Raw genomic sequence first — 26,325 nt, 5'->3', positions numbered from 1 at the left:
CACCAGAGAGAGTGTCTTGTAGTATGTTTATAAAAGATACCTGTCTTGAAAAATAAATGCTTCAAAGAACAAATGGAAAAGGAATCTAAGCTAGAGAAAGAAATTGAGAAGAGAGAAACCAGTCAGTGAACAAAGTGGATTGCAGACTGGGAGAAAAAGTCACTTTGAAATGTAGTGACTTTGTAGAGCCAGGACAGCACCAACAACCAATAACAGGCTATTTACTACTACTACAATGACTACAACTACAACTACGACTATGACTACTACCACCACCACCACCACTATTATTATCATTATTTAATAATGATCTACAAGACCATAGAATAAGAGGGGTACAATTCCACACAGTTCCCACCACTAGAACTCTGTATCCCATCCCATCCATTGAAAGCTTTCTTATTCTTTATTCCTCTGGGAGTATGGATCCAGGATCATTATGGGGTGCAGAAGGTGGAAGATCTGGCTTCTGTAATTGCTGTTCCACTGAACATGGGCATTCGTAGGTCGATCCATACTCCTAGGATGGGCTGTTTTTAACTCAAGATACATATAACTTTCTTGGTTTCCATGGGTATCAAGCCCTGTGCCTGTTCTATGGAATTTAATTGAGCTACATCTATCTTTCTGGCCATATTTCTGATCCCATACCTGCAAATTCCAAAGACATTTACAACACAAGTAATTAGAAAATTATAATCAACAGGATTCTGTAAACATCCATGCAAAGTACATAAGCACATTCAGCTTTCTGCTTATGGAGCAAGCAACTTTCTCCAATGAGTTCAAGAAAGTTCAGAACAGTGTACTTCATTAATTGTATTGGGGGATAATGTCTACGTTTGCAAGATCAAAAAATCACAGAGCTGGTGTTTAAAGTGGTTTGGCATCAACTGTGCAGAGAAAGAAAGATCTTGTGCTTGAATTAGTCAGGGGAAGTTAGGTTATGCTGCTATGACAAAGAACCGTAAGTGTCACAGTGGCTTAACAATGAGGGAAATTTCTGAATCACATATGTGCACAGCCTTCAGGCTGGCAGGAATACTGGACCTCAATGGTGGAGTGTCTGGTGCCTTGCCAGAACTATGACAGTAGAAGAAACAGTGGATTTGTCAAGGGACTTAAGACTCGGGAGTTGTGGTCTCAGCATTTTGTGAACTCTGATGAAAATTTGGATAGTACATATAAACCTTTGTCATTGAGAACAGTCCATGTGATCTAATAAAACTATTGTGTAAAGTAGTGGAACTAATCTTATTTCTTTTGTTCTTTTATTTATGTGACCAGGGTCATTGCTGGTTTGGTGCCTGCAAAATTCCACTGTTCCGGTGGCCACTTTTCCCTTTCTTTTTGATAGAAGACAAATATAGTAAGGGAGGAAGAGGCAGGGAAAAGGAATCACCACTTGGCCCCTAGCTCTTTTTTCTTTTCTTTTTTTTAATTTTTATTTTATTTTATTTTGTTTTTTTGCCTGCAGGGTTATTCCTGGGGCTTGGTGCCTGCACCACAAATCCATTGCTCCCACAGGCTATTTTTTCCCCTTTTGTTGCCCTTGTTGTTTAATGTTGTGGTTATCATTATTGTTGTTGTTATTGATGTCATTGTTGTTGGATAGGACAGAGAGAAATGGAGAGAGAGGGGAAGAGAAAGATAGACACCTGCAGACCTGCTTCACCAATTGTGAAGCGACCCCCCTGCAGCTGGCTCGAACTGGGATCCTTATGCTGGTCCTTGCACTTTGTGCCATGTGCTATTAACCTGTTGCACTACTGCCTGACCACCAGCTCTTTTTTCTTAACCAGAGATGTGCATGCAAATGGATGCCACTGGTCAGAGCAGTCTGAGATGATAAAGTTTTTTCCAATGATACTTCTATTTGCTTGGAGCCTTTTTGTTGCCTTTGTTGTTGTTTTACCAACGTTCCCTCAACTTTAACTTATGGTGATGCCGGGGGTTGAACCTGGAACTTTGAAGCATTAGGCATGAAAATCTTCTGCATACTCTAATGGTTATGCTATCTCCTCAGCCCTTTTAATTGCCTACTGTTTGAGAGTCACCAAGAAAATTCATTTTCTTACTATAGAAATTCCACTATAAAAAGAGTTGTGGTGGATTGGAAAGACACCATATGGTTATGCAAAAGACTTTTATACCTGAGACTCTGAGGTCCCAGGTTCAATCCCCAGTACTACCATAAGCCAGAGCTGAGCAATATTCCAATCTCTCTCTCTCTCTCCATCTTTCTCTCAGTACCTCTTTCATTAAAATATCCTATCCAACAACAACAACAGCAATGACAACAATAATAACAACAACGATAAAAAAAAAAAAAAAACAAGGGCAACAAAAGGGAAAAGATAGCTTCCAGAAGCAGTGATTCATAGTGCAGGCAAAACCCTGGAGACAGAAAGAAAGAAAGAAAGAAAGAAAGAAAGAAAGAAAGAAAGAAAGAAAGAAAGAAAGAAAGAGAAAGAGAGAAAGAAAGAAAGAAAAGAAAAAAGAAAAGAAAAAAGAAAAAGCAAGGGGCTAGCAAGCAGCTCACCTAGTAGAATGCACCTTACTAAATGTGTAAGTTTGAGCACATCGTCACATAGGAGCACTGTAGAGGGCACCATAGATGGTGGAGTGGCACTGTGGTGTCTCCCCTCTATCTCTACTGTTCCGTATGAAAGAATGAGAAGCTGGAGAAACTGCTCTGCAGTAGTATTGTGTGCGTTTGAGGACTTGGGTTCATTCATGAGGGTGTTCAGGGTCAGGGGGCTCAGAAGTTCTTGGAGACCCAATACACAAGCAGAGAGACCTACCTGATGGTGGAAGTGATGTGCAGATATCTCCCACAGATAATGAGAAACTGAACCCATGTGACAACTACCTTCTAAATCATTACTTCCAGAGTAAAACAATTAAAAAATTAATTAAACAAGTAAGTAGTAAGTATGGTCAGTTTTTGGTAAAATGTTTACCCTCTCTCCATCACATTCTTCCTCCAGCCCAAGCTTTTGGCCAAGGAGCTGCTCGACCTTGTGGCATCTCACTTCAACCTGAAGGAGAAAGAATACTTTGGAATCGCCTTCACGGATGAGACGTAAGTGCTACCCTCTAGCCTTGAACTCAAGCTATCCCAGCTGTCCAAAGGGCCCCATACTAGGGGTCAGCCCAAGTTTATCCTGAGATTTCAAAGACCTTGTGACCAAGCCCGGGACATCCAAGGCTCATAATTAGGATGAAGCTAATATTATAAAATTATTAGGTAAATGCACTCTTATAATCAGGCAGGCTCCTTTCAGAGCTGAAATGTTTGTTTTTTTAAGAGTTGATTTGTATGTGTTTGCTTTTCTCTGAAATTTAAATGAAAACTTCTGAAAATCAAATTTTTCTCTACTGTTGGAATAACAATAGCAGGATGTGAGTTTGATGATGAATTCAAGATGAAAAGTCTTGGTGCCATTTGGCTGTCTGAGCTGAAATAGAGAAAATATAAACATGACAAACTCAGATCATTCATCTGAAAAGGAACCTGTGAAGTGGTGTTTTGCAACCCAAGCAAGAAATATCTTTAGTAAAATTTCAATTTCCTTCTTAATATACTGTTTGCCAAAGAGTAAATACCTCCTTAGACTCTAGGTAAGAGAAATATGTAAGCAATTTTTTCACCTTTATTTAGAATTTTTATGTATGCAAACATGTACACATGTATACATGTGTACACACATGTACATAAACAAATATACAGAGATAGGCGCTCTCCTTCATACCCTTAGACGTACAAAGATAATTTCTTTTTTTTTAATTTATGAAAAGGAAACACTGACAAAACCATAGGATAAGAGGGGTACAGCTCCACACAGTTCCCACCACCAGAACTTCATATCCCATCCCCTCCACTCCCCTGATAGCTTTTACATTCTTTAACCCTCTGGGAGTATGGACCCAAGGCCATTGTGGGATGCAGAAGGTGGAAGTTCTGGCTTCTGTAATTGCTTCCCCACTGAACGTGGGCATTGACAGGTTGATCCATACTCCCAATCTGTCTCTCTCTTTCCCTAGTGGGGTGGGTTTCTGGGAAAGCAGGGCTCCAGGACACATTGGTGGGGTCGTCTCCCCAGGGAAGTCTGGTTTGCATCATGGTAGCATCTGGAACCTGGTGGCTGAAAAGAAAATTAACATATAAACCCAAACAAATTGTTGACTAATCATGAACCTAAAGGCTGGAATAGTTCAGATGAAGAGTTGGGGGAGGGGGTTTCCGTTTTGTAGATAGCTAGTAGGCCTATTTTAGTTATATTCCAAAGGGCCCATGGCTATACTAGTTTTTTTCTTTTTCTTTTTTTCCTTCTTTTTTTTCCTCTGAGCCTGAAATCTGATATGCAGATGGATCCAAGTTATTGTCTAGGGAGGTGATGTCATGGCTGGAAAAAGGACCAGAAAGCTGGATCAGGGAAGAGAGAAGCTCCCAAATATGGAAAAGGTGTAAAATATTGTTGACTGTAAGCCCCATCAGTTTGATCAGATTTGGATCCCATATTCAGCTCAGGAGCCTATGTGACCTCTGCATCCCTGTAAATCTGAGCTCACATTCTGTGGTTATGAGTAGGAATGTTCCAAGCTGCCCCAGTATCAGGACCCATCTTCCTCAGGTGTAGCATAGAGTATGTTGTCCAGCCTCCTTTTGGAGGATGGCACATTCTCTACCGTTGTTGATCCAAGTTGAGGGCAAGGTCCTATTGGGGCCCACAAAGGGGTCTATTGTGTTGTTCCTGATAGAGATGACCAGTAACAATGGAGAGAGGGATTTATTTGAGGTCTAGGCCCATCATGTCTGGGAATCTCAGGACTTCCTGTCTAGGGCCCCAGCTGATGGGGTGACCTGATAGTGACTTAAGAGTCATCATTAAAGTATGCCAGTCTCTTGCCCTTATTCAACTTTTGCAATCCTTGCTTTGATAAGGAGAGCTTGGGAGTGAGTGAGGGAAGTGTAATAGGAAGTAGGTGAGGAGGGTATCTAAGTCTAAGTAGACACTATTTCATTATGAACTTTACACTGACTCACTTCAAACTGTTGTGTACTTTTGATTTCAGGTATATATTTTGACTTAATTTATGGATACATGTGAACATATGCTTTATCTCACAGGACCTGGTTTACATCTAGGTTTTGGGACTCTGTTAGGAAGTGAACCACCTGGAATGGAATTAGAGAATCCTATGAAAGGAAAGGTCTCATTACCTGGGTAGTGAGGCTGAAGGGTTGACATTCCATGCTAGAGGTCTCTGGACACAGTCTAAAATGAAGCATGCTGAGGTGGTACTCATTGCACTGATTAGGTTGGGATTGGTGGATGCAATATCCTTTGGTATGAATTGAGAGAAGCATGAAGGAAAGTGAGCCCTACCCTAGAGGTTCCAGGACTGGGGGAAATCTAGGCTCTATAGAGGAATCAGGAGGTTCCTGCTGTATTGGGGTTTAAGAAGGCAATAGATAGTTATTGCTATAATCATATTATTTGTCAATTGAGTTAATTTTGAAAAATCCCTTTGTTAGGATTTGCTGTATCATACACAACATGACCATAATTTATGTCCTTTGACATTATTTGTATGTATCTATGCCACCAGTTGCTTCTGTTCTCCCTGGTCTAAGCTTTTAAGAGAGTCAACATATCAAAGACTCAGCCTATGGTCTGTACATTAAAAAGTTTGAGACATTCAATCAATTTTCCCTCTCATATTAATTAAATAGTGATTTATATGACTAAAAATTAATAGGAGTATACATAAACACCATTCCCACCACCAAAAAAACTGTGTGTGCCCCTCTCCCCGCCCTGCCCCAAGAAGCTGAATATCCACCCTCACCCTCAACCCAGGGTTTTTACTTTGGTGCCTTACTCCAAATTCAGTCAAATCCTGCTCTGAGTTTCCCTTTCTGTTCTTCTTTTTCAACTTCTGTTTATGAGTGGGATCATCCCATACTTGACAAAGATACTGACAGATTAGGGTTAGGAACTGGGAGATAATCCACTCAGTAGAGTACACTATGCTATGCATGTGGCCCTGGGTTCAAGCTCCAACACTGTGCACCACACTGGAACACCATGAATAACAACTGGAGAGCTCCAAAGGTGGTGGAGCAGTGCTGTAGTTCTCTTGTTTTCGTTCAGCGCGCCAGTATGCCGGGCTAGCTACGCGGTGGTAGACAGATGACCAGGAACACACAGCTAAGCTGAGAATGCAGTTTAATCTTTATTCACGAGCGGGCATGCAGTCCAACAAAATAATCACCACACAATGTGCTCCTCCACCTCTCTTCTCCGCCGCAGCATCAGGAGCCCAGGAAGTATCCAGGATAGGGGGCAGGGAGAAGCAAGAAGCACGAAAAGCAAGGGCTAAACCAAATCTCCTGGAGGCAGGGGGAGTGAGACCAAACCAATGTAACAGAATGACCATGTAAATAAACCACAACGTCAAGCAATGTAACAGAAGGGATCCCAGAAGCAGAACTAGAAGCATACCAACAATTCCCCCTTTTCTTTTTAACTAATTGACCATAGTGTCAGGAGTGTGGGGTGAACAGAAACCTATATTGTACAGGCATTTAAAAAAAAAAAAAAAAGAAAGAAACTGGCACAAACATGGAGGAACAAGTAAGCGAGCAACAAGAACCAGTGTGATGCCAAGAGAAGGCCTGAGGGGGCCGTTTCTTGCCTCTGTGGGCAAGGTTTTATCAAGCTAAAGGACATTTTCTTGCCTCTGTGGGCTTCTCTTGTCTTGACGGGCATTTCCTGTGGGCATTACCTAGCATGGAGGGAAGGGGTATGGCCTATAGTCTCAAGGCAGCTGGCTGCAGTCAGTCTTTTAGAAACCCAGCAGCATAAAGGAAATCTACTGTAGAGTTGCGTACCAGTAAGTACGATAGAAGTGTCAGTTCAAAGCAGGTGTCCATGGAAGAATTGCCGGGGGGGGGGGCGGGGTGTGTGTGTGTGTGTGTGTGTGAATTGTTGCATGAGGAAGGTCAGCCACTGGAATTCTGCTTTTCTGTAGAGAACTTGACAGCTGCAATTTACTTACTTATGAAACAAAACTTGTAGCAGGTTAGAAGTTTACCACAATTGATAACTTGATGATTATAATTGGTTTAGGTATCTTTATAAATTTGGAAGGTCTTTTTCATTTCATTTTAAGGCTCCTAACCAATTTAAGCGCAATAAAATGTGGTAAGGCAAAGAACCACTGCTAGAGCCTCAGGCATGAGAATTATTAGCATAACCATTGTGCAATCCACCCTTTCTAATTGAGAAGGTATTTGAGAGCTTCACATATCAACAACGTCTTTTTTTTTTACCCTTTGTTACACCCATACAAGATCGAGACACACCCTAGGTGTGCGCAAGTTTTTTAGACCAACTTAGTTAAAATATATTGATTTTTTAAACTAATTTTTACCTCAGACTTTAAATGTAAGTTAATTTTACCTTTATGAGAATTATGTTGAAAACCTTTTTCATTTAACTTTGCCTGGTAGGAATGTAGCCTTAAATTTACATTTCTAACCTTAATGTTTACCAAACTTCAAACACACACATAAACATGGTCTTCAATACACAAGGAGAAAAACTTTTGTTACGAAGACATGTCATTTTAAACACGAGTTTAGATCTATACAGTCTTAGCCGTTCGGGGGAGTGCACCATCTGGCCTCCCGCGCAGCTCCACTTCCAGGTATTATAGGTTGCCATCACTGCACGGATCTCTGCATATTCTAGCTCCTCTGCCTTCAGAGCTGATCTGGGGATCTCGGCCAGGGGGCCCAGTCCCAACAGGGAGCCCACGGTCTCTGGGTGGTCCGGGATCTGCCCAGACACCATAGCAGGAGGGCGGGCTGGCCATACAGAAGGCGCTGGCCAAGGCACCCTGGGGCAGCGGCCTGGATGGGCTGCAGCTCTGCCCACCATGCCCGCTGCCCTGCTCCCAGCTGCCGAGCAGCGTGGAGGAAGCCCGCAGCAAACGCCCTGCATTGTGGTCTATTTACATGGTCATTCTGTTACATTGGTTTGGTCTCACTCCCCCTGCCTCCGGGATATTTGGTTTAACCTTTGTTTTTCGCGCTTCTTGCTTCTCCCTGCCCCCTATCCTGGATACTTCCTGGGCTCCTGATGCTGTGGCCGGAGGAGAGAGGTGGAGGAGCACATTGTGTGGTGATTATTTTGTTGGACTGCTTGCCCGCTCGTGAATAAAGATTAAACTGCATTCTCAGCTCAGCCGTGTGTTCCTGGTCATCTGTCTACCACTGCGTAGCTAGCCTGACATACTGGCGCGCTGAACGAAAACGACATTCTCTGTTCCTCTTCTTTTCTTGTAAATATTTATTTATTTATTTCCTTTCTGTTACCCTTTTTTTATTGTTGTTGTAGTTATTGTTGTTGTTATTGATGTTGTCGTTGTTGGATAGGACAGAGAGAAATGGAGAGAGGAGGGGAAGACAGAGAGGGGGAGAGAAAGACAGACACCTGCAGACCTGCTTCACCAATTGTGAAGCGACTCCCCTGCAGGTGGGAGCCGGGGCTCGAACCGGGATCCTTATGCCATTCCTTGCACTTTGCACCATGTGAGCTTAACCCACTGTGCTACCACCCGACTCCCTGTTCCTTTTCTTTATCTTACCTTTATTTATTGGGTAGAGAAGTCAGAAATTGAGAGAGGGGAGAGAGAGGAGGAGAGAGACAAAGAGACACCTACTGCTGGGAAATTGTGCAGTTGCAGTCATATCTGCCATGTTGTCCCCTCAGGCTATTGCTAGTTCCCCCAAGAGTTGGGACATTCTAGGAGTGCCTGTTCCTCCATGTTGTGCCCTCAAGGCATTGCCAATTCCCCGTGATAGTTGGAGTGCTTTGGTTACTCCTCCCCTTTCCCATCCCTGCAAGAGCTATTATCCTATCCTGGAGTGCTTTGTTTACTCCTCCCCCTTCCCATTATCCTATCCCTGAGTGCCTTATTTCCTAGCCTCCCATAAAAGCTCTTCTTCTTCTGCCCCTCGCTCTTTTGCCCACTTTTCACCTCGGTGAACGGAAGGGTGTGGTGCGTAGAGGGAGGTGGCCATTTTGGCTAGCTCCACATGGCCCAAAACACTGTGCTCTCACCCAAGTCTGAGGTGCCCGTGAGAATAAAGAATTGTGTTCCCTCTCCACTCCGGATCTCCTCTCTGCGTCACAGCCCGACAACCTACAGCCCTGTTTCATCACTTGTGAAGCTTTTCCCCTATATGTGGGGACTGGAGGATTGAACCCAGGTCCTTGCACACTGTTATGTGTTTACTTAACCAGATGCACCACCACCCGGCCCCCTCTGTTCCTTTTCTATCTTTCTAACTGGAAAAACTGGGCCTGAGGAGGTTGCTCAGCAGTGTCAGACAAGCTTAGGCACTGCAATAAAAATATATATGTTTATGTTCAGGTGAATCAGGATAAAGCAACACAGGGAGGCTGTGTCCCATTTTCTGGTGATGTCATCCAACTATGATGACTTGGAAGCAAGGACAGGCACCATCCACACTGGCCAGGAGGAGAGAGACCAGACTCATCTGGTCAGGGGTTCTCCTGGCCGCAGGGGATTGCATATGGACAGAGTGGCTGGAAGATTTATTACTCACATCAGGACATGATGAGTGAATGAAAGTGGACTGTCTGGGGCAAACAGAAACATGTGACCATCCTCCAGATGGTTGCCCCAGGCAGTTAGGAGGTCAGGATGCAGGCAGTGGCAGAGTCATGTCTTCCTGGAGAAAGCAGGAAGAGGAGGTTGACCTCTGGCCCCAGCGCCTGGAGGGCACCTGGCCAGACTGAAGGGCAGTGGTCAATCCTACTCCAGAAAGATTACTGGTCCTGCAGGAGGGGCCCAGCTAGCAGGCTGTGAGCCTCAGGGGTACAACAGAAAGGAACCACTAGAATCATTAAAAAACAAACAAAAAAAAAGCTTTAAAACAAGTAGGCATTCGTGCACTTACACAAAAGCAGATGTTTTCTGCCCTTTCTCCTGAAAATTGCTGCACAGGCCCTCTACTTGCTGTCTAGATGTTTTCCACTAATTAGAAGGAAACCAGAAGCTTCAATTAATCACCTCCCCATTGTTCGCGTTGCTCTGCTGGCGCTCCAGCCAAATCCATGAACTCTAGCTGAGTCCCAATCAGACTTCCCTTTGGAGTAAACATGAGTCAGGATCAAGGGTGGTGTGCAGGCCAAAGAGGAAGAAGTGTGCTTGCCGATTGTGTTGATTGTGTCGGCTCATTGCCCCCAGCAACCCCCAGAAAGCCTCCATGGTGAGGCAGAAAGTTCCCCTTCTCCTGGGAGAGAGCAGAGGCTGGAAAGCTGTGGGCTGCTGGGAGCCAGCATTCAGAGACCACTATGCTAGTGGCAACTCATGAGCCTTCGGGTTGTCTCTCCTGTGCTTAGATTGTCCAGAAATGTGTGTGTGTGTGTGTGTGTGTGTGTGTGTGTGTGTATGTTTTCACATGTGCACAAGCATTTGAGTGTATGTACATGCACAAGTGTTTCCTGAACATGACTGTATGCTTGCATGAGGGTGTGTATATGCTCATAAATGTGTACATTGTGCACACACATGAGCATGTCTGAACAAGGGTGTATGCATGATGTGTGCACACAAGTGTATATTGTTTGTATGGGTGGGTCACACATGAATGTGTGACTGCAAATGCACATACATGATTGTGCAGGCACACAGGCTAGTGTATGTGTGCATGAATGGGCAAATGTATGTGCGCAGGTCAGACTAAAGGAAGCTCCCCCGCCTGGTGGAGGGGCTGACAGTGGAGCAGTCTGGGTGACAGCAATGAAGAGGGTGTGAGCCATTTCCAACTCAGCCCAGAGACAGGTGGCCACCACACCTCCTTCCCTGAGTCTGGCTTCCCTGAGTCAGAGTTTCTCCAGCTCTCTCCATGGGAGGGGAGTGGTGGACAGCAGAAGAGCCTTGAACAGCAGCAGCTGCAAAGTTCCTGAGAAAGAACTGACAGCGGGCTCTCTAGGGCACAGAGGAAACCAAGCACCTGGCCTCTAGAGCAGGAGGCAGGAACAGAGAGGCTATGGGAGGGCATGACTCAGCCCTGGCCTAGTGACACCTGCATGGGCTATGGTGGTTTTGTCATCTGCTCTCTTCTTCTCTTCCTGGTTGGAAAGGGAAGGATGAGGCTGACTCCCAGAACTGCATGGAGGGTAGGGGCTACAGTGGAGTTGAAACTCAGGCAGGCAGACTCAGGAAGCACCAGATTTTGATATGTCCTCACTCGGCACCTCCACACACCCACACAACAGCTTTCCATAGTTGTGTGTACAGGGTGTGTATATGTGCTGTGACATGTGTGTGTTGATGTGAAAGAGATTTCTCTAGTGCTTCACTGTGTATGTTGTGATGAAAATGCACAAGTTTCATCCTTGGTGACATCTTGCTAGACCACATGTCCTTTTAGACCTCCCTTTTTAAAAAAGAAAAAAAAAAATCCACCAGGGTTTCACACTTCCATGATTGACTACTCCCAGCAAAGTGGGTCCCACCCCCCTGTTTTAGGTAGAGACACAGAGGGGGAGACAAACACAGAGAGAAGGAGACACATCACAGCACTGTTCCACCATCAGTGGTGCCATTCGTGGCGCTCACATGTGATATCAGGGGCTCAAACCAAGGTCTGCTTATGGCAAAGCATAAACTCTACTGCATGTCCCAGGAAATATTTCTATATTTCCTGATACAGAACTCAAGACCAGCACTGGATGTGCTATAATTTGTAAAAATACAGTAGCACTGAGATAGTACTGGCAGCCTCATTCTTGATAGAAGAACAAATAACTGAGTGTCTTAAGTTCTCAGTGTAAGATGCATGCCCAAAGACAATTGATGTTAGCAAATCTGCAATTTTGCAGCATTTTAGCTGTGCCTCCTCTTTTTTTTTTCTTTTGGCTTTTTTACTTAGAAATAATTAAACTAACAAGAGTGTTGCAAAGCTAATGCAGAGTTCTCATGAAGCCTTCACCCAGCCCCCCCAGATTTTAATATCTTACAGACCATGGTCTCATTCTCAAAACCAAGAAATAGACATTGTACTACATTATTAAGTAAACTTCAGAATTTTATTTCAGTTTCACCAGATTTAAAAAAAAATACCTCTTTTCCTGTGCACTTAGTCCCTTTTAATGTTTAATAATTCTATCATAATGTTTTAAAGTCCTACTTTCAGATAGCAAGAGGACACTGTAGTTTCAGTCAGTATATCCCCCTTTTAGCTATATGTTCTATTCTCATAATTTTGCCTCCTCTATTTGTGTCACTTTTTAAAATGTAATATAGCATTTATTAGTGATTTAATATATCTTAATTAATTAGAAGGGTCATATACACCCCCATGTTCATAGCTGCATTATTCACAATAGTCAAAGAGTGGAAGCAGCCTAAATGTCCTTCAACAGATGACTAGCTAAAGAAGTTACTGTAATGGAATACTACTCTGCAATCAAAAAAGATGACAGTGTTCTCTGGGACAAAATGGATGACCTGGAGGTGATTATGCTTAGTGAAATAGACAACTACCAGATGGTTTCACTCATGTGAAATCTAGAGACCTGATTTACATGAACTTGCTGAAAAAAATTCAAAAACAAATAAAAAAAAGAAGCAAGCAAACTGTAAGACTTATGAGATCTATGGTGGTTATTTCTGGGAGGTGGGAGGGGGATATAGAACTTTGGTGGTGGGTATATAATCTTGTAACAAACTATTAATAAAAAACAAAAACAGTTGCTTATGAAACTATAGGGGAATAGTTCCACACCTGCCACTAAAGTTCTGTGCTCTCATCCTTCAGGGTATAATTGATCACAAAGAATGGCACATCCTTATGTGTAAAATCTGATGAGTTTGAACATATGTAACGTCTTTAACCCCGAAGTTCTTAATTTTTAAAAAATATTTATTTATATAGTCTCTTTTGTTGTCCTTGTTGTTTTATTGTTGTAATTATTATTGTTGTTGTTATTGATGTCATTGTTGGATAGGACAGAGAGAAATGGAGAGAGGAGGGGAAGGCAGAGAGGGGGAGAGAAAGACAGATACCTGCAGACCTGTAAAGCGACTCCCCTGCAGGTGGGGAGCCGAGGGCTCGAACCAGGATCCTTATGCCAGTCCTTGTGTTTTGCACGAAGTTCTTAATTTTAAAAGGGTTTTAAATCACTGACAGAGAATCCACCTTCGAAAGTTGTAAACAAACATTTGGACTGTTTGGCAGAACTAGTCAGATAAACCCACCTGACCCCACCCCTAAGATAAACTAGTGACTGTTATAAAGTATTTGCATTTCATCTGAATTTCCTGATGGGAGTGTTATGAATAGTCATCATTCTTTAACTGAGTAGCTTTGTAAAAACTTTGAAGGTTTGAAGGCATATATAGATAGCTTAGTGAGAAGGGTAATTTGCATGCCTAAGACTCTAAAGCCTGAGGTTCAATTCCTAGCACTGCCATACACCAGAACTGAGCAATATACTGGTAGAATAAAAAATTAACATACCACTCAAAAAAAAAAAAAGGAAGAAACTTGATTGGCTGTTTTTGCACATTTTAAAAGCTAGGTATAGGGGCCAGGAAATGATGCATCAGGTTAAACACATATGTTACCATGCTCAAGGACCCATGTTTGAGCCCCTGCTCCCCACCTATAGGAGGAAGTGTCACAAGTGGTGAAGCAAATACTGCAGGTGTCTCTGTTTCTCTTCCTCTCTATCTCCCTTTCCCCTCTAAATTTCTTTCTGTCCTATTGAATAAAGAGAGAAATAAAGAAAGGGGGAAATGGCTGTCAGGAGCAGTGGATTAGTCATGTAGACTGAGCCCCAGTGATAATCCTGGAGGCAATAAAAAAAATTAAAAACTAATAAAAATGAATAAAAGCTAGGTACAGTGGGGCTGTATTTTCTCATACCAATTTTGAAGTTTAGTGGTTACAAACCTTTTACTGAATCACAGGCCCCCTTGAAATTTGTCAAGATTTCATAGCTCTTTGCTTACACAAAAGTTGACACACAAAAAAAGATTTTTGTGTAAATTTTATAGCTATGGGTGGTGGAGTGATGCTATGGTGTCTCTCCTCTCACTGTCTCTCCCTTTCTTCTTTCTATCTCTCTCTGTATGTCTCTCAGTATAGAAAATGAAAACATGGTCACGGAGGCTGCTTAGCAGTATCATGCATGCTCAGGGCCCCTTTCATTGGGGAAACTGACGATCCTTCCTAGCCAACTGAATCCACATGGATCCCAGTCACTTTCAAAGCCAGCAACAAGCAGCTCCTGACAGCTTTCAACCTGACCTGTTGACTGGCTATGGAAGAAGGGCAAACGCTAGAAGAAGAAGGGCCCCGAGTCTGTTTCCTGGCACCAAAGGGAGCTCCATAGATGGTGGACTGGCACTGTGTTATCTCCTTCTCTGTCTGTCTTTCCTCCCCTCTTCTCTATCTAAGAAATAAACAGTGAGGGACTGTCAGGTGGCTCACCCTGATGAGTGCACACATTACCATAAGTGAGAACTTGGGTTTGAGCCCTAGGCCACCATGTGGGAGTGCCTGTTGGGAAGGTTGATGCTTCATAAGTGGTGCAGCAGTGCTACCTTGTCTTTCCTTCTCTCTCCACCCACCCCACCCCCCACCATCACTCACATCCTCATCTAGAAGAAATAAAAAGAAAAAAATGTGTGTCCACCATGACCAGTGGAGTCTTGAAGGCCCTGAGCCCCAGTGATACCCCTGGTGCAGGCTGCCTCTTGATCATTCCCTTTGCAAAGGCCAGGAGGACAGGGACACAGATCCTGGACTATGAGCAGATATCTGGGATCCCCACCTTATTTGGGTAGGGGCCATGTCTGTGCAGTTGGCTTTAGCCAAACCTGAAACAACAATGGTCCCTTTGAAGCTGAAGTTTTCAGCTTGTGCAGTGTTTGCTGTCTCTACCACCAAGCACTGGGAATAAGGAAATAACTGAATGGTGACCATTTGTAGGGCTTGTGGCTTCAACTTAAGAGGTAAATAATAAAATTGAGCATAGGAGGTACTATAAAAAGAAGTCTGGAGTAGCTTTCAGGGAACATAATGAAGCAAGGAACTCCTCCTTAAAAATAAAAGCCAAAAATGCAAATAGCCTGTAATTTAGTGGTGTGTCTTCTGTACGACACACAGAACCACCCCTCATTCCTTCCATCTCTCTCCATTACTTCTCTCTCTCTCTCTCTCTCTCTCTCTCTCACACACACACACACACACACACACATACACACACACCAGCTACCACTTGAAAGTTAGTTTCTAGCCAATCAGTCTTTTCAAGATGTCCTGGATAATCACATGTACTTTTGATTCAAGGATGATGAATAAGAACAGTGAGTATAGCAAACACCTGGCCAAGTGTGAGACTCTGGGTTTGATCCCTGGCACCAGAGAGGAGCACCATAGATGGCACCAGGGAAGCTTCATGCTTCATGGTGAAACGGTTCTACAGTGTCTCTACAGATGTCTGTCTCCCTCTCTCTATGTGTATATTAAGTAAATATAAATTAAAAGGGGGATGTATCACACTTGCACAGATGCTTTCAGCTGGTTGCCTTGAGCAGCACAACAAAGGTGAGTGAAGTATTAAAACCTCCTCTGGGGCCGGGATAACAACATAATGGTTATGCAAACAGACTCTCATGCCTGAGGCTCCTAAATCCCAGGTTCATTCCCCCGCACCACCATAGACCAGAGCTGAGCAGTGCTCTGGTGTTTCTCTCTCTGTGTGTGTCTCACTCTGTATCTCTCTCAAATAAATAAAATAAATAAAAAAATTAAAAAAACCTCCTCTGGGTGCCCAGTAGCTCTCTCCCTCACTCAGGGTCTCTGAACTCCATGGCTGGGGAGACAGCACGATGGTTATGTAAAAAACTTTGATGCTTGAGGCTCTAGATTCCCAGGTTCACCCTTCCATCTCCCCACAGCCATAAGCCAGAGCTGAGAAATGTTCTGGTTTAAAAAAAAAAAAAAAAAAAAAAAAAGATTTCTTACTCCAGCTTTGGTTTTCTGTAGAAACTCATCCCACATGAAATAAGCTATCTTCCATAAAAACCTCTATGAAAGGCAGAGCCTCATTCTCCTCAGGGAGAATGTGATGATCCAGGCTGACTTGTCACCCCACCCCCAGCAGCCCTCTGTAAACAAAGCTCTTCTAAACTTCTCTGTTGTGGGTGCCAGCACTTGAATTAAAAAATCTATTTGTATTATATGTAGCAGCTAAAAGCAGCCATTAAATAAAATGCGTCCAATTTCTGTTGCCCAGGAGCGACTGCATATATTACTGACCCAACAGTTTGACCTACTGCCACCTTATACCAGATGAGCATTATCTTGCCCAGCCCTGAAGAGAGTCATCAATCAAGCAATCACAGAGATGCTCCAATGTCTGCTGGGCATTTTTATTGTTTTTCTTTGTTATTGGCAAATACACTGATGTGAATTCTCAAATGAAAAATCAATGAGAAGGATTAAATCCAAGTTACCAGGCATCTCTTAGTTAAACCATGGAGGGCTGGGATGGTAACTCAGTGCAGGAGCACATGCCTTTCCCGAGCCAGGTCTGGGTTCAATCCCCTGCACCACATACAAGTAAAGATGAGTGTAAGTGTGACATCAGAGATGGCTGAGTGTGTTCTGACCTCTCATCACTTCTTGGTCCCTGCTCAGCTCTGGCTTATGTTGGCACAGGACACTGAATCTGGGGCCTCAGAGCATCAGGCATTAAAGTCTTTTGCATAAGCATTAAGCTATTTCCTAGGTCAGGGGTAATTATTTCTTTATTTACTATTTATCTTACCACCAGGATTGTCACTGGGCCATGGCACCTACACAATCCCATCATTCTCAGTCATCATTCCCTCCCTTTTATAGAGGGTGAGAGATAGAAGGGAAGAAAGAAGGAAAGACACTTGCACCTTTGCTCATGAAGCCCCAGGGATCAATCTCTGGCATGGCATATTCCACAGCTACGTAATGCATATCTCTTTCTCTTGCTTCCTCTTTCATAAAAATTAACCTTCTTCAATGCTTTATTTAAATAAAGAAAAAGTGCTTCTTTGATATCTTTGGTCTCCATCCCACTATAACTAAATGAAGTTTTGAGATCAAAAGGGACCCAGCATGGGGACTGTGAGGAAAGAGACAGTCCTGAATGGTGAGGATGACTTGACACATTTGGAGTGTAGAGAACATGACCTTATTAAGCCCAATGCAGATGGGAAGTCTCACAGCAGTAACTTCATGGCCAAGCTTTCCAGCTTGCTCTGTCACCTCTCCCTGAGCCCTTGCCTGAATCACACCATCATCAGAGAGCCTGCAGAATGTCTTCTCCCTTCAGTCTATCCCTGAGGTAGCAGCATTCCCGGAGAGAGTGTCCCTGCATAGGAAGAAGGGAAGCCTTCCTTCCCCATGAGGGTGGAGAGAGTCCAATCTTACATGTGCCTGGTGCCCTCCACCAGGGCTGGGGCCGAGTTCAGGGTGAGGAAGTGAGAATGGAAACACATTTATCCTCAGGAGTCAGCTGACCTCCTTGTCTTGTGCTTTTCTTACCACTTTCTTACTTTGGAGTCGTTAAATTGCTTGGAAAAAAATGCTAAGATAATAAATGGCTGATAACTAAGGAATTGCAGTGAGATAAATTCACTGTAGACCTGGGAGATGACTCAGAATAGAGTACATGCCTTACCAGGTGTGAGGCCTTGGGTTCAATCTCTGGCACCACACGGAAATACCAAAGATGGCCACAGGAAAGGCCATGGCTGGAGGAGTGGTGTCTTTGTGTAGTTCTCTTTCTCTCTCTGTCTCCCCCTTTCTCCCCTTCACTCATTATCATTTCATGCATAAAATGGGGGGAATGAGGCAGGGAGGCTTCTCAGCAGCATTGTACATGCACAAAGCCCTCGGGTCATTTCCTGGTGTTGCATTAAAGACTAAAGAGTGGTTGAGTGGTGGTACAGCTGGGAGACAGCAGAGGTTACCATGGGTAAGCACCCAGGTTCAAGACCTTGTTCCCCATCTGCAGGGGAGAAGCTTCATGAGTGGTGAAGCAGTTCAGCAGGTATCTCTCCTTCTCCCTCTCTTTTCCTCTCTGTCTCTCACCCTCTATCTAAACAAGGAGGGGATGACAACTGAGAATGAGGAATCATGCAGGTGCCATGCCCCGGCAGTAACCCTTCTGGTAAAATAAATAGGTAAATACCAACACCACTTTAGCTGCTTCTCTGTAGCGTAATCATCTGGAAATTTACCCATGCCACTGTATGTCTCAGTAATCCATTATCTTTAGTGCTGCATACTACTCCATTATAAAACTAGGTTATGGTCTGTCCAGTCTCCTGTTGATAAAGAAAGGGGACTGCTTATTGCAAATAAATCTAGTGTCATACTACTCACATATTAATTATGGTGATTTCACTGTTTTCAGCCCATCTTGGATGGAGCTTGAAGAAACCATATTAAGTGAAATAAGTCAGAAATAGAAGGATGAATATGGGTTAATTTCACTTACAGGCAGAAGTTGAAAAACAAGACCAGCAGAGAAAACACTAAGCAGGATCTGGATTGGAGTTGGTGTATTGCACCATAGTAAAATACTCAGGTGGGTGGGAGGAGAGTACAGGTCCTGGAAAAGGATGACAGAGGACCAGTGGGGATTTTATTGTTTTGTGGAAAACTGAGAAATGTTATGCATGTACAAACTATAGTATTTACTGGCGACTATAAAACATTAATCCCCAATAAAGGAAAAAGAAATGTTAAAAAAAATAAATAAAGCATCTCTAAATAACTATGTGCAGAAGTTCTTGCAAGACTCTGTGTCATCTATCTTTTGGGTCAATAGGGAGGAGAATGGCTATGTCGTGTGATAGGTATATATTTAATTTTCTAGGAAACTAGGTTGTTTTCACCCCAGTGCTTTTGGCTAATGTGAAGATTGCTCACATGCTTCTGAAGTGTCTTTTGAATCCCTTGGGGCAGAAGTGGAGGGAGGCACTAGGGAGGCAAGTGGGAAGGGAAGTTTGAACAAGGAGAACATGAGCACTGGATAGCAGTTGTCTGATTGTCATTCTCCTCCCTCATATCCCCAGATCATCTCTCTGGGTCCTTCCAATGCCGGGACTTTAATGGTGAAACCAAGGGGTGCCTTTATCTGCAACCCAGCATGCTCTGCTATGGATATCACCTTGTCACAGGAGACTTGCAAAACCCAGATCTCTAACAGTTGTGTCCTCCTTTCTCACAGGGGACACTTGAACTGGCTTCAGCTTGATCGGAGAGTGTTGGAACATGACTTCCCCAAAAAGTCTGGACCAGTGGTTTTATACTTTTGTGTCAGGTATGTGCACCTGATTTCTAGTCTTTTATTTTGTTTGTTTCTTTCTCCTTTTCCTTTGTCAGAAAGTCTGGAGGATACTGAAAAAGGAAAGAAAAAGCATGTGTTCCTGGGGGTGTCACTGCTGGTTGTAGAGGTTCATGACGGGGCCATATCCCCAGCAGCTCTAAAGACCAGTTATGAGAGTGCCCACACCAGTGAGCGTGTGCCAGTTTACTGTGCTTGCAAAGTATTTCCCACTAGTGGTTCTAATGCTGTTGCAGTATGTTATAAATAAATTTACCCATTCTCAGGGAACTTGAGGAAAGTGGGAAGTGAGATATTTTATTCAGTTCTACAGAATTGGATGCCTGTCCCACCTGGGTTCACCATGTTGGCCAGTGCCAGCTCAAGATAAGTCGTTATTTCCTGACACAGGTTTGAAATTGCCCTGTTCTCCATGGATTGGATACACAGATTCACAATCTTATCACCACTGCCTATGAGAAGGGGGGGGGGTAGATTTGCTGGGGGAGAACTTTCTCTCAGGGGCCTGGTTTGGGTCAGTACTGTTAATGTAGATGTGACCTTTTCATGTAGCTAAGTGGGATTCCTTAGCAGCTCAGGGTCTAACATAAGCATCTGAACTGTTTTCACAAGGCCAGCAGGTACCCAGGCAGGAACTCTCTTCCTGGAAGGTCCCAGGGTGGGTGTGTGTGTGTGTGTGTGTGAAACACTAAGATAACACATGGCCTATTCTGATTCTTTATATATTAGTACTTTGAAAGTAAAACAGTCTTTCTTTCTTATAGCTAGGATGCAGGTGTAGCATGGAGTGAAGAACCTATTTCTTCCTTTTTTTATGAGAGAGAGGGACAGATACCTCCAACTAAACCACATGTCTTATAATAATAGCACAAACCCGTGAAATATTTTTGGTGGCCTCTTGAAGCTTGATAACAAAGTTTGCATGTTCTTTCTTTGTACTACAAGTGCCATTGGCCTTTTGAATATTCCCCATTTGGTTTCAAATTGGAACTTAGTGAACTATAGGTCAGTGGATTTCCTGGCAAGAACAGGAAAAGACATGCATGATAAAATGCCATAGACACAAATTAATATGAGAAGTTGTGTTTCATGATAGTAAAGAACTGTAGGACCAGTATTTGCAGCACCATCAGCGAGTCAGCCAGACTTTCCACTTTGGTTGACAGAAGGATGTGAGAAGTCTGGGTAGGAGGGAGGGGGCAGAGGGTCTCCTATCTTGGTTTTGGGATACAAATTTGCTACAAATGGTAGCAAAGCCAGAATTTGAGCCCCAGATCCATCAAACTGTTCCCAGAGAATCCCATCTGTAGCATCTTTGAACTTTTTCTTTCCAGAACCTTCATTGTAGCCAACTGAAGAGGCACTGAAGACCCAATAACATGCCTGTCTTGAAATGGGCGCCAATACTTGCATTCCATACATACACCTTTTTCTGTTAGAACGTGTTAACAAATTCAGACATGGGATAAAGAATTTGCAATGAACATATTTGTAAAGAGCCTGAGCAGAATACAGCAGTCGAGTGCATGCCATTATGAATGAGGCCTGTGTGTGTGTGTGTGTGTGTGTGTGTGTGTGTGTCTTTCTGTGTCTCTCTCTCTCTCTCTCTCTCTCTCTCTCGTAAGTAGTACAGACATAACCCACCTTGCCATGCACTCCCAGCACCACAGAGAGGCACTGGAGAGAGCTCTGTGGATGGTGTAGAAGTGCTATGGTCTCTCTCCCTCCTCTCTTTCCTCTCTCTTTCTCATTCTCTCTATTTCTAAAATAAAAAGAATGTAAATTTGGCCCAGGAAAGTCACTCAGCAGTAATGTCATACATATGTGAGACCAAGTTCATTCCCTGGGACCATATAATTTTTTTTAGCTATAAAGTAAAATTAAAATTTTAGAGGGGGCCAGGAGATAGCTTAACCATTAAAGCTCACACACTGCCATGTACAAGAACCTGGGGTTAAGCCTCCAGACACCACACAGGATAGTCTACAAAGAGGAAGCTTCATAAGTGGTGAAGTGGTATAACTTTCCTTCTCTCTTTGGTGTTTTTTTTTTTTTTTTTGGTGCCTCCAGGGTTATCGCTGGGGCTCAGTGCTGGTACTAAGAATCCATTGCTCCTGGAGGCCTTTTTTTTTTTTTTTTTTCATTTTATTGGATAGGACAGAGAAAAATTGAGAGAGGAGGGGAAGACAGAGAGGGGCAAAGAAAGAGAAAGATAAACACCTGCAGACCTGCTTCACTGCTTGTGAAGTGACACCCCTGCAGGTGGGGAGCCAGGGTCTTTGAGCTTTGTACTCTGTGTGCTTAACCTGGTTCTCCACCACCCAACCCCCTTCTTCTCTCATGTGTGTTTTGCTTCCTCTCTGTATCTCACCTTCTAGCTACAGAATAAAAAGAATCTACCAGGAGCTGTGATATCATATAAGCTTGAAGTCTCAGCAGCAGTCCTGGCAGAAAAACACACACACAAACACACACACACACACACACACGAGAGAGAGAGAGAGATTGACAAAGGGCTATAAGCAGCAGTCCAGACAGCATGGCAGAAGAAGAACTTGACATCAGAGTTTCAGGGTCTATTGAGCAGACTGCAGTATGTGTTTTCCCCTTGGCTGGCAGAGTACATTTAAACTTGCACTTAATGCCTTTTTGATTTGTTTAACAGCTGCAAACATATCAAAGCTAATGTCCATCATTTCCATTCCTGATGGGCATGATTTCAATGTCATATTCTCTTTAACAGTGTCTACATGTTCTCAGATAAATGGGAAAGTGACCATAGAAAGCAAAGAAGCAGGATCCCACTGGGAGGGGAGGAGGTATTCAGGGCAATGAGCTGGATTGAAGCAGCTCATTGACCTGGAATGGAGGGTGGAGGAGGACACTTGCCATCCAGAGGGTACTTCTTACCGGCATTTACCAAACAAGAGAGAAATACTGGACCACTTGCGTCCTGACTCTTCTGTCTAAGTGTTCTCTCTGAGCTGAATTATTTGTGGGTTTGGGGAAGTAAGCCTTGGACTTGTTGGAGTATAAAATAAATCATCATGATCCCTTTGGGTTATGCAGAAGCTGGACAAATAAATAAGACAAGGCAGATTGAGAAGAGAAGAAAAATAAGGGGAGATTGATGAATAACACATCTTTCCCCTGAGAGAGAACTGGCAAAACTGAGAAACTCACCGTGTGGTCTCAGACTCCATCTTTAAATAGCTTCTGTCATGCCAAAGACATTGGGATAAAGAGAGAGAGGCAGTTAAAGAAGCTGTTGGGGAGGACACACTAAGCAAAGGCATGCAGGTTTGAGCTAGAACAGTGACACCACGAAGGGAAATGTTTCACATAAACATCTTTCAAAGGTAATCTCCATCCTGCCTTTAGGACTCCTCCCATCAAAGATATAGCTTACCAAAATATGCCTTGGGGTGGCATATTGTTGCCCCCTACAGAAGCAAACTGAAGGTGCCATGAGATTGTCCCTTTAAAATGTTTGTCACAAAGATATGCAAAACCACTGAAAATTCCTCCAAGTTGGCTTCTCTCCATGAAACCAAGAACACAGAGGAGAGCTGAAAAGTTAAAGCCAGGGACAGGGACCAAATGTCTTAATGACTTCTCTGTCCCCTCACAGCATGCCTTCAAAAGAAAAAACCTCTCCAGATCCACATTTAGGGTCAAAACTAATCCTCTCAAAAACTCACCTTAGGAGGGAACCTCAGGAGTACTTCAGAGTCTGCAGGTACAAAGATTCAGCTCTACTTCCCCAGACCCTCTGTGGTCCCATCCAACAAAACCGTAACACCAGCATCCATTCAGTACAAGCTCCATGTCTTGCAGTCTTTCCCTCATTCCTCTCCTTCAGATTCTTACATGCCTTAATCCTCTGCTGCTCTTCCCCAAATCTCTCTTCCCTTATTGTGTGCATCTAGGCTTTCATCTTCTGTCACTGGAGCTATTGCAACAGCCTCCCAGTACGGATGACACCCTGACACAAATCACAGTGGATCCAGACTCCCAGAACACCCACGATTCTGTGTTCCCACTTTTCTGTGCACTGAGAAGTGTGTGAACAAAATACCAAGGGTTTGTGTGCCTTGAGAGAGGAGACAGGTCCTCTCACATAGATGAATTCTACATGTTTGCCTCAATTGGCAGAACTCAAGAAAAACCTCAATTTGTAACTATTCCCCACTAGGAATGCCCACAGGCTAATTTCTCCAGGAGAGCAGAAAGATAAATTATCTTCATAAAGATGCAAAGTGTGCTGAAGTCTGTAACAGAATTCCTGTCCAGCTAATTATACTGGTCTTTCTAAACTAGAGTACAATCTGCCTGAAAACCTCAACACAGCCCAGGCAGCCTCAGCCCTGTCATCCTCTCTTTTAAAGGAGTTATGTTGGAGGGGCTAAATGTGAGTTTGTCATGAAGCCTCACAAAAGAATTACAAGAGAGAGTCCATGATCAGCTATACAAAATTTCATCTCCTTTTATAACAAAGATATGAGGTGAGAATTGTGCAGAGAAAACTCAGGGGGAAAAAACATTCCTTTGAGAGCTGAAAGACAATGGTCTTTGCATGTGCAAATAATCTTTATTTAAACCGCATCTAAGTCACACCTGGGCTAGCTTCCCATTGATCCACTGACATCATCAGATTTTCTTATTAAAAACTCTTCCCTCAGTGTGCAAGGTGCTTCCTTTTGTGCTTTCCAAGATCTGTCCTACTTCCATTTTCCAGTGCTACTTTCCATTTCTTCCCCACTGGCATGGGGAATATGTGATGGCAACAAGGTGTCTGTGCCTCAGATGTTTGTGGTTTCCAAGCCTTCTATCCCTGTTTGGTCCCTGACATCTCAACATACATTTTTTTTTTTTCCTCCAGAGTCATCTCTGGGGTTTGATGCCTCCATCATGAATCCACTGTGGCCATATTTTTTCCACTGTTGTTGTTATAGGAGAGGACAGAGAAAAATTGAGAAAGGAGAGGAAGACAGGGTGGGGGAGAAAGACACCTGCAGACCTGCTTTACTGTCTTCGAAGACTGCTTGTGAGGCGACCCTCTGCAGGTAGGGAGCTGGGGGCTTGAACCAGGATCCTTGTGCCAGTCCTTGCACTTGGCACCGTGTGTGTTTAACCCCTGGTGCACTACTGCCTGCCCCCCCCAGCATACATCCTTGACACAGTGAGAGTGTATGGTGTCTCCTGGCCTCCATCATTTCATTAATATGTCTGCATGTGGCAACTATGTAATAAGTGAGCTTGACCAGCATGGAAAAGGGTAGTAAAAAAGCACCTGATAAAAAGAAGTCATGGGAGTCAGCGGTAGTGCAGCAGGTTAAGCGCACGTGGCGCAAAGCACAAGGACCAGCTTAAGGATCCTGGTTCGAGCCCCCGGCTCCCCACCTGCAGGGAGTCGCCTCACAAGCAGTCTTTCTCTCCCCGTCTCTGTCTTCCCCTCCTCTCTCCATTTCTGTCTGTCCTATCCAACAACAATGACATCAGTAACAACAACAATAACTACAACAATAAAACAACAAGGGCAACAAAAGGGAATAAATAAATAAATAAATAAATAAATAGAAGTCATTATGGGGGGGGTGAACTGAATTAAGCCATGGACATGTCAACCCAGCCTCAGTGAAAATTGAAAGTGAGGTGGCTATGTCTGCTTGGCTCATATGTATTTTTTGCTGTCATCACAATCAAAATATCTGTATGAGAAAGGGCAGAATTACCACCTCTTTTTCAACAAATTAGGAATAGTAAGTCCTGGATATATTAAAGAAATGTGAATTGGAACTCTCAGAATTCCACTCCACTCTCTGAGCCCAAGACCAGGCTTTTAATAGCTTTTCCTCTTTGGAAAGCTGGGGTCAAGCTGCAGGATACTCCTAGAATGATAGGACAGAGGGACTGAGCACTTGCCTCCATTGATCTGTAATTTAGCCTGAAAGGAACTTGGTCCTTCCCACTCATCTGTCAAATTGCCAGTGGCTTGGAGTCTTAATAGTTATCTAAAATCAGGACTAGGTTGGAGGGAGAACTATCTATTATCAGATACCTATCTATTATGAAGAATGACTGCTCTTCTTTACAGTGGCCCTAGAAGCAGATACAATTTTAATTAAAGATCAAGATCTGGAGCCAGTATGGTTAGCTGAATTCTCCCTTACAACATGGCTAATAAGTGATCACATCTATTCAGTTCTGACTCTAGAATGAGTTCCATCCCATGCACCAGACTGCTCAGGCCTGGCTACTCTGCGGAACCAGCATCTGTATGCAGAGATTGTGTCAAGGACAAGTACCCCCAGCCCGGGACTGGAGGGGACAGTGCAGAGCTGCCCTGAAAACCTGACATCCTTGTGCCAGTGTTGTTACACTCAGTGTAATCTGAAAGGTGGCCCCTGCAGGAGAGTCCCGCAGGTAGTGTAGGGCATTTGGTATAAATCCAAGTATGCTGCAGACAAACAAGCAAGGGACACCTCACCAGGGGGGGACCCAAGAGTCAGGAGCTGCACTCTGTGCTGCCTCCTGCTGGAGAACATCAGCCCTGCCTGACAGCGGTGGAGACAGCAGTGCAATAGGTTCCAGGTTTTGTGTGCTGACTGTGTTCATTCTTCTGTGCTACAGGCAAGCAGGATTTTAGGAGCAAAGACTGGAACAGTGAACAAATAGGCCAGCCAGCCTAGCTCCAGTGCAAGTGCAAGTTTACTGCCTTCTGGGGCTCCATCCAGCGCTGCTTCCCTTTTTTATTTCACTTCCAGTACATCCAGTTATTCAGCATTGCAACCATATCCTTACCCGGCTGCATCCACTGATTACTCAATACACGCACATACCCATACACCCCCCAACTTACCCAACTTACAGT

The 26,325-nt window shown here is 43.7% G+C and overlaps 1 protein-coding gene across 13 annotated transcripts in view; it reads left to right on the top strand.

Annotated features, from left to right (window-relative positions):
• The window catches only part of FRMD4A (FERM domain containing 4A), a 593,356-nt gene that overhangs the window by 452,276 nt on the left and 114,755 nt on the right, over positions 1 to 26,325 (top strand). For all 13 annotated transcript variants that reach the window (XM_060192202.1, XM_060192203.1, XM_060192201.1 and 10 more), the window contains 2 exons: positions 2,991 to 3,085; positions 19,335 to 19,427. In XM_060192202.1, the coding sequence (XP_060048185.1) occupies positions 2,991 to 3,085; positions 19,335 to 19,427 (188 nt within the window). The remainder of the gene's footprint in view (positions 1 to 2,990; positions 3,086 to 19,334; positions 19,428 to 26,325) is intronic.

This window comes from Erinaceus europaeus, chromosome 6 (genome assembly GCF_950295315.1).
Source record: "Erinaceus europaeus chromosome 6, mEriEur2.1, whole genome shotgun sequence".
Taxonomy (NCBI): domain Eukaryota; kingdom Metazoa; phylum Chordata; class Mammalia; order Eulipotyphla; family Erinaceidae; genus Erinaceus; species Erinaceus europaeus.
Note: the sequence above shows the minus strand (reverse complement) of the source record. Positions and strands in the feature narration are given on the sequence as shown.